The sequence below is a fragment of the Alternaria conjuncta genome (assembly GCF_024043145.1).
Source record: "Alternaria conjuncta strain BMP 0040 chromosome Unknown scaffold_15, whole genome shotgun sequence".
NCBI classification, from domain to species: Eukaryota; Fungi; Ascomycota; class Dothideomycetes; order Pleosporales; family Pleosporaceae; genus Alternaria; species Alternaria conjuncta.
Genome location: NW_026250104.1, coordinates 552,917 through 561,368, shown reverse-complemented (window position 1 = coordinate 561,368; position 8,452 = coordinate 552,917). Strand labels below are relative to the sequence as shown.

Sequence of the window (8,452 nt, the reverse complement as noted above, 5' to 3'; positions counted from 1 at the left end):
ACGACCGCTGCAGGCAAGCAGTCTTTCACAAATAACAGGTACTCGGTTGCTGCCCCAGGCCCAGCTACGGTCATGAGATAAGAGTTTCACTTCATGTAAGCAAGGTGAAACTATGTCATGAGGTACTAACGATACTGTTGCACAGACGCTGAGCTTCTTCCTTCGTTGTATATAATGACCCGTACATCAAAGCATTCTAAACCCGACCCTCACTCCCTTCAACTCACCCGAACTCAACAGCCATGGCAACACTCCCGCGAACGGAACCAATACCGGAAACTCCAGCCATTCCCGCTGTGTCTGGTGCGAAAACTCTCTTCTCTTTACCTGGAGAGATACGGAACAAAATCTATAGCTATCTACTTCCGGCCCACGGCGAGATCGAAATACATCAGCTTGTCCGAGACCAGAGGTTTGCTTCCGCCGATACTCGCCCGATACACACCCGACACGCACATGCTCTAAAGCTGCTTATCACGTGCCGGCAAGTCTACCACGAGGCCACGTCCTTATTCCTGTCGAGTAACACGTGGGTTATCTCAAGGGCTTCGTATGACAAGTCGGGGTACCGAGTTACACAAGCAGACGACCTCGCAACTTGGTTGACTATGCTCGGATCTAGTGCGGCCATGGTACAAAAGGTTATTCTCAACTTGGCTGAAAACACCGACAATGGCGGTGACCAACTCAAATGGCGCCTAAAAATTGACTCCAGCAAGGATACAACTGATATGGCTGAGGCTGTCAAATTAGGCAACCTGCTGAAGTCTCTCTGGGCAACTCCTAATGCGATCCGTGCGATCAAGATTGTCAGCCCCAAGGGAGCAGGCAAACACTACAAGTACCGGAACAACAATGACTTTAATCCCATGTTCAGCAAGACACATCCGGAGAACAGAGGTAACAAGGCACATCCAGTTTTTAACACTAGTGCCATCACAAACGCGCTCATAGCTCTCCGACGCGATGATCTCGGTCTGAAGAACTGTGGACGTCAGGTGCACGATGTTCTCATCCGAAGAGATGGTCTAGAAGGGTATATCCTGTTCGACTACAACTACTATAAGCCGTCACACAATCGTCCCCGCGTTGAGAGGACCTACGTTGAGCGCAAGTTCTCCATCACGAACGGCGGCACAACACTGTCACTTCAACCCGCCGACACCCCCGGATTGATGAACTTACCCCAGCACCTCAAGATCCGCCTGTTTGAATCGCTTTGTCTCGCTAAAGGCTTCCTTGACCCCTGGCGAAGTACAGTCACCATTGATCTGGATGAAAAGATCACTGTAGGCGCAACTCCCGTGCTGGAATCGGTATCGCAACATCTGCGATCGGAGTGCTACTACCGCTTCTGGCTGGCCAATATCATCTCAGTCAAGATGCGGAGTACGGATGTGAAAACAGACTTCGACCATTTCGACAAACTACGCGTCTTCTGCTGTACTGCGTCTACTCCGCGCGAGCCCTGGAGGATGAGCAATAGACGTAAAGGCATTCGTGACTTGGAGTTCCTACTTCAGTTCAACGTTTCGCCCGCACCCAAACTCGATGATCTGCGTATCAACGTACTCGACTTCCTACGCGTGACGTCGTACCTTGATAGCCGCGATAGGAGAATTACGTTTCAAATCGGCGATACAAATGACAAGGCGTCTGTCTCCTTGGCCCACCTCCGCACATGCGCTCTCATCGCCCTGACCGACTTCCAACAAACGTATAAACGCACCCGCCCAGACACTAAGCGCTGCCCCAACATCTGGGTCAACGGCTACGGCCGCATCGTACAAGTCGAGGCACCAGGCGGCAAATCCACCAACCCATCGGAGACCATACAGCGTCATGTATCGCGTGAAAATGGCGGCGAAGATGTGATTGTTATCAACCGCGAGTTTCGCAAAAGATACGGTGGGAATGCAGGAGATGTGGGTTTTGCGACACCCCCAGGCCGGTCTTTCGATGGTACGTTGGGGTGTTATTTGGGGTATTTGCAAAGTGTGGTGGTGGGGGATGAGGATGCGGCGTATTGGGCGGGGAGATGTAAGTTTTTTGTTTGTTCTGGTTGTGAAGAGAGAGCTGACTTATGTGTTTAGATTTTGTTTGCAGTGGATGATTTGCATGTCAGGTGTGTCGCACGAGACCACGGAGGACGATCGCGCGGTTTGAATGACGGCTTACTTCTTCGGCACCTTCAATAAAGTTGATCATAACGCGACGAGGCTAAGCACTGTTTGAGTGTAGAGCTCAAGATAGCAATGGTGACGAGCGATGTCAGGTACGCATGATCACCGGCAACGCAACTGCTTTATTCAAGTACCCGACACGCTGAAGATCAATAAATAGAGGCTGCCCGCACCACCTTCTTTTCCATTCTACATTGTCATCATCCTCCGCAACTTCTAGCTCACGTGCGCCTGCCTCTGATCTTTATCGAGGTCGCTCCAACGTAGCAACATCAGTCATGGCCGGTGATAATTCGCTCGTTGAATTTGGTAAAGAACCTTCATTCCCGCCTATCGCCGCGGGTAATTCGACACCATGCGATCCGACAGCGCCTTCATTTCTCACCACGTTTCCTGCCGAGGTTCGGAACGCTATTTATAACGCTCTCTTCCATGTGCCAAATGGTATACAAATGGCATACGCCTGGCAACGCTGCAAATTCGACGATGAGGAACTACGTGCGGATATAATATCTGGCCTTCCTCTTCTAGCTACGTGTCGACAGATTTACCAGGAAGCTGCTACAACGCTCTTCTCCAACAACATCTGGATTGTCTTCCGGGACTTATGTTGGATTAGAAACGGTGCGCAACAGAATGGAAGCATAGTCGAAGCTACAGGTGCGGCGCATATGCTCCAGAGTTTTGGCTCTCGCAAGGCGATGGTAAAACGAATCCATCTCGACTTGGACAGGGTATGCCCGGTCCCATGCGCCATACATCATGTACTTCCATTCCACACCAAAAGAGGAGTTTTTCTAGAAGATCAGCAAGTGGTAGCGCTGTGGGGTCTCGTAAGGGAGCTAAATCACCTACCGGATCTCGAGGTGGAATTTGTGCATCCGAAACGCCACGCTTACTATGATCTTCACCCGCCGGATAACTCTGGTCCGATTTACCTAGGCCTTCAATTGGACGACTTCAACACCACCTTGCAAACCTTACGAAAGGATCTCATCGGCATCAAAAAGTACGGAAGGCAGGTCGATGAAGTTTATGTTGAGAGAGATTGTACTCACGGACATGTGCTATTCGACACGTTCGGGAGATATCTGGAAATGCAACACAGGGCTCAGCTACATTTCGCCATATCTGATGGAGGCAGAACGTTGACATGGACAAGGCACGAGAAGATCCCGCCCACTTTCACGAACCTACCGCGGTATCTCAGAGCAGAGATCCTGGACCATGTTATATTTACAGATAAAGGTCACCACCGCAACCGAGACCTCAACATCATTTGGGATCTGGATAGAAAGATATTGACTGGAGCTTCACTGATCGGGGGCGCAATATGCCGAAACATCCGCGAATCATACTACGGAGCGGGCTGGGGTGGCAAGCGTAACGTCCTCAAGATGGGTACCAACGCGACACGCGCAGAATTTGGCAAGTTCCAGTGTCTTAGACAGTTCATTCGTACGGACAGACGCTCTACACTCGTTCCTTACGGCGGGATGTTTTTTGATTCGCATGTCGATTTTCTCCTGGAGTTTAAAGTATCCTCTGAAGTCAAGCCGGAAGACGTCCGCTTGAACATCACCAACTTGTTGCGAATGACATCAGCGATGCTTGGTAGCGGCAAAATTACACTTTCAGTCATTGGAGAGGAAGGTAAACCTCGTTCCGAGTTGACCATGAATCTCTGGATGTGTCGAACATTAGTGCTGACCGCACTTTCGGAGGCCAACCAGACCATTTGGGATTTCCATTTTGACACTGTGTGCTCGACTGTATGGATGAATGGACGCTTGGAAGTTGTGGAAGTGGAGAAGGATAACCTTTCAGGGCCTTCGGAAGAAGATGACTATCTTTGGGCTGCATTAGGTTGATATACGGGAAGCCAATGCGTAAGTCTTGTTCAGGGATAAACTTGCGCTAAACTGACTAATCCCACCAGGTTGTACTGTTTCTTAGTCCATTAGGACGAGACATGACTGTGACGATGGCGGTTCAAGACCACTCATATCGTCTGGTGGCTCTGGCTCGATCGAGTTTGCAAGGTATCTGAATGATGGCTGGTGTATTCGCGAGAAGGGGTAGTGAAAGTGTCAGGCAAATTAGGAGCAGCAATGCGATAGTTGTGAAAGATTCGAGAATTGTATTATAACCTGAGATGCCCTAGCACATCTCAAGCTGTATCATCGTGAGACTTGTTTGGAACTATATCCTCCGTGACGCGAACCTCGTGGCTCCCCTCCAATTCCGATAGAACGATCCAGGTGGGGAAGACGCACAGCACCGTAATACCAAAGTTTATACCAATACTGACGAAGTGGTTGGCACCACCTTCCGATTGCATACTATCACGGTTGTTAGTTGATGATTTGCGAATGCTTCTCAAGAATAGCAATACTTACGCCCAAGCGACAGTTTGGCCGAGTGCCTCTACACCACGCAAAATACCAGTGAGATGGCTCAAGTTGGATAGATCCGTCGCATATTGGCCCACCAGCCAGTAAAGGAATTGCTGAAAGGCCTGACCGCCGAATTGCCAGAAGAAGACAAGCGCATAGCTTTTTCCGAATCCACCCTGGAACCAATCGAACACCGGGGATTCCGACGCATCGTAGTTCTGCTTCTGGAGTATCGTCGCCCAGATCCACGTGCCGACAAGGATGGTGATGATGGTGCAGAATGCAATGCGACCGCGCTTCTTGATGTGGATCTTCTGGTTGTCGAGTAGGAAGGCGATGATGAATGAGGAGAAGATGCCGGCAAAGTTGGTGAAGAAAGAGGAGAACGCGCGAGCTCGAACGGTGAAGTATGTCGTCAACCAGGTGCTCATGAAGCCGTTGTAGAAGTAGCTGATGAAGAACGCTGGCAGCAAAAGGAGGATACGGCGGCTGACGAACAGCTTGCCGACAGCCTTGAACTCGGCACCCCAGGTCGCGGCGCGCTCAGTGACGATCCTCGTGCCATCTTTTCGCCAGACCTTATGCGCTGGCGACAAGCACAGGGCTACAGGGAGGCCAAGGCACATGATGACGATAAACACGATGTAGGTCGTTGATGAAACCGATCCAGTGGTTTTGCGGTTCGCGTTGAGTCCCAGGTTGATAGATCCTCCAACAATTGGTCCAAGTGCCTTCGCGGTCTGCCAGATGGCGAGGTAGAAAGCGCGGTCTCCAGGTGATGGATATCCGATGATGATAGCAGCCTCAGCAGCCCAGAAGAAACCAGCGGAGATACCACAAAGCGCGCTGCCAAACAACATGAACCATGTGTTTGCAGAGATGTTGTTGGTGTAGAGACCAGCGCCATACAGAGGGTACCCAATAGCACCCAATGCAAGACCATACGTCAATCCGATACGGTTGTTGATAGCACCGGCAGCTACACAGACCACAGCGAAGAGTCCGTATACCAGGGCGTTGGCGGCAGAGACGGCGTACGGTTCAGCGGCACCTCCAGCCCCTAACCCACCAAGCGCATCCCACATTCCCGGAGCCGTGAACGAGACACCACATGCGACCAGGATCTGGAAAGGTACCGAGCGGAAGAAGGGTCCAGAACCCTTGATGGAGCCCGAAGGCTCAGACAAGGAGGCGGACGACATGGCGATGCGGAGGCGAAAGATGGAGAGAAAAGATGTCGGGATGAGGTGAAGAACCTCAGTCCAACGTGGAGACTACATATCTTAAGAATTCGGACGACACCGCGATGCTTGGCGAGCTTGGTATCCAATTTTTCTCTCCTTAGTGATGGTCGTTGAGGCAATCACCGCAATCGAGACGTTTGGTGTTTTCTATGGGGCGAGCACGACATCTGCGCTAAATGACTCGCGCGTGGCGGCTTGCGACCCAAGCGTCTACGGGTCGGACCCTTTTGGTTATGACTTCACTCGAGTTTTCCTGTGGCTTGCCAAGTATGGTGCGGTTTCCGTCGGTTTGATGAATATCTTCCGCGAAATGTTGTGTTGGATGCGCCATTTCGACATGAGATGCGGAAAGCACGTTATGTTGGGGTTGCCTGAAGGCGGCAGAGGGTTTGACACCCGCGGACGGCGAACGGGGAGGACAAAGACCACGACAACTTGTCGGGCGCCTTGCCTCCTAAAGTCTACAAGTGCCCATCGATTACGCACACCGTCGCTGATACTCAACTCTCTCCAGCCATTGCAGCCCGGACGTCTCTTCACCGCGTTATTACTGCTCGTCGACAGAGAATAGATGATCAATTTGCACATAGACCGTCATCATGTTCCCGGCGACTAGACTCCCTTTCCTATTTCACATTATTGCGTTAATCTTCACCTTTGCTTTGGCAACATTCGAAAGTATTTCCCATGCACTGCAAAGAGAAGGAAGTCAAGGTCAGGGAACAATCGTGCAAACAGTAATCCAGCTTGAAATTTTCGTAACCATTAAACTAATCGTATATGATCGTACTTCCAGCCACCCCCAGCTTCCATCTCAAACGCGTGCGGCGACGAAAGCGGCAGCAGTAGGAGCATCAATCTCGTAGTTCCTGTGCTCAGGGGTGATGATGATACCGTTGTCGCAGATGTTGTCACCAGCATGGCAGATGATGAGAACCTTGCTAGCAGCAACAGAGCCAAAAGACTCGTCACGGTCAGCATCGCCGAATGTTACAACGGCGGTGACACGCGAGGCGGCGGAGGCTGATAGCCTCTGTGTAGCAGTGTGCACAAGCTGCGCGCCCTGGGAGTATCCGGAGACGACGATCTTGGTTGAGGGGCATCGGGTAATGGCCTAGGTGCACAGTCAGCATCGTACTGATATATCGATAGTCATGATGACACTCACTTGGTTGATCAAGTTGAACATAGTGGTGGCACCGGCCGCGTCGCCTCCAGCCAAGAAGCCAATGACGTTAGCCGGGTAGGTAACGCCTTGGATGGCCAAGTTGCTAGCTCCTCCGACACGCGCAGCCAGAGCATTGAAGAAGGTTGGGCCTTCGGAGTTGGCCTCGCCTACATTACCCGCTAGAAAGGGTATCAGTATACAACTCGCCTACGATCAGTAGAGAGATCTTACCTTGGGTAGTACCACGAGCGTAGATGACAGTTACGCGACGGCAGGCAGTACCGTCAGTCAATTGGTTGTAAGTGTCTCCGCTGAACTGGCGCTTGGTAAGGTCACGTGTCTCAACGTCCTGGTTCTCAAGCTGTGCCGCGTACTCCTCGACAGTGAGGTCTTTGTCGAGGAGATCAGTGATGGGGAAGCTCACCCCGCTCGCAGGCGTTGGCGCAGCGAGGGCAGTGGTGAGAATAGCCGCAAGGGCAAGAAGGGAGCGAGCGCAAGTCTTCATGTTGAGCGATTGTCTAAAGTGGCCGATTTGTAACGAAGGAAGTCTGAAGAGGCTGGTAGCGATGATCCACTAAGAGTAGGTGGACGGTCTGACCTTTTGTATTCTGAGCCATCGTCCTACTAAAGCACAGCGAGTGTGGCCATAACCACTTCAGTACTATCTCCTGCGCTACTGCATCGTCTCTTGCAAGCACATTGGCAAGCCATGTCATCAGACCTTACCTACATGCCTATTTCTACCAGTTCAATTTCCTCCTCCGCTTCGTTAAGCTGGACTGTTTTTGTTTACCGCCGTCGACACCCAATGGCTACACCTGATCCGTTCACGTTGACCAGTGATTGCCTAGTTCCTGTCCGACGCTTTAAATGACATGCATTGTGATGCATCGGGCCTTTATTGCGTACTCCTAGTTTGGCTTTTCACTCCGTGTTTGGTGTTGCTGCCAGTCTTGTTACCTTCTTCTTTGGAGTTAGCACGTTCATGAACCCCAGGTACCACCGGATATCTCGAAACACGTGGGGAAGACATGGGGTTCCAGGACGAATAGAGAACATTTCCACAGCCGATGCTGCGCAACGTGAGAACCATCGACGATACGATTCGTGCAGCCGAGGCTTGTCAAGCTTGTTGCGGCGCTACGAGGCGTCGATCAGTGAGAAATCTTCGATGCAGCGCCGGGAAGCAGCCGCTGCTGCAAATCGTGAGTGTATAATCATAACCTCTGCTGACAGACACTTGTGCTCATGGAATGTCACTGTCATCGAGTCGCATTGTTGTAATTTGGTGGCTTCCCAGTCAATGCGATGATGTCACGCCAAGCTTTACAGTTAGCGCCATCTCTGCCATCTTATTCAGATGGTGTCCCTTTGATATCGACTAACCTAGCCGATGTGCTCACCAGACTTCCATCACGACATTTATAGCGGCTTTGAAAATACTGCAAAATTCATGGAGAT

General features: G+C 51.2%; 3 protein-coding genes across 3 annotated transcripts; 1 reads left to right on the top strand and 2 right to left on the bottom strand.

Moving 5' to 3' along the window:
* Window positions 1-242: 242 nt before the first annotated feature.
* On the top strand, window positions 243-2,113 carry J4E85_009094 (uncharacterized protein; the record flags this gene model as incomplete). Its single annotated transcript, XM_051473318.1, has 2 exons — window positions 243-1,962; window positions 2,094-2,113. The coding sequence occupies 2 exons, from the start codon at window positions 243-245 to the stop codon at window positions 2,111-2,113; spliced, it is 1,740 nt and encodes a 579-aa protein (XP_051322981.1).
* Window positions 2,114-4,353: 2,240 nt separating this feature from the next.
* Window positions 4,354-5,781, bottom strand: J4E85_009093 (uncharacterized protein; the record flags this gene model as incomplete). Its single annotated transcript, XM_051473317.1, has 2 exons — window positions 4,354-4,525; window positions 4,583-5,781. 2 exons carry the CDS (start codon window positions 5,779-5,781, stop codon window positions 4,354-4,356), a joined length of 1,371 nt encoding a protein of 456 aa, XP_051322980.1.
* An 856-nt stretch (window positions 5,782-6,637) lies between these two features.
* J4E85_009092 (uncharacterized protein) lies at window positions 6,638-7,496 on the bottom strand (the record flags this gene model as incomplete). Its single annotated transcript, XM_051473316.1, has 3 exons — window positions 6,638-6,937; window positions 6,992-7,170; window positions 7,223-7,496. 3 exons carry the CDS (start codon window positions 7,494-7,496, stop codon window positions 6,638-6,640), a joined length of 753 nt encoding a protein of 250 aa, XP_051322979.1.
* Window positions 7,497-8,452: the final 956 nt, after the last annotated feature.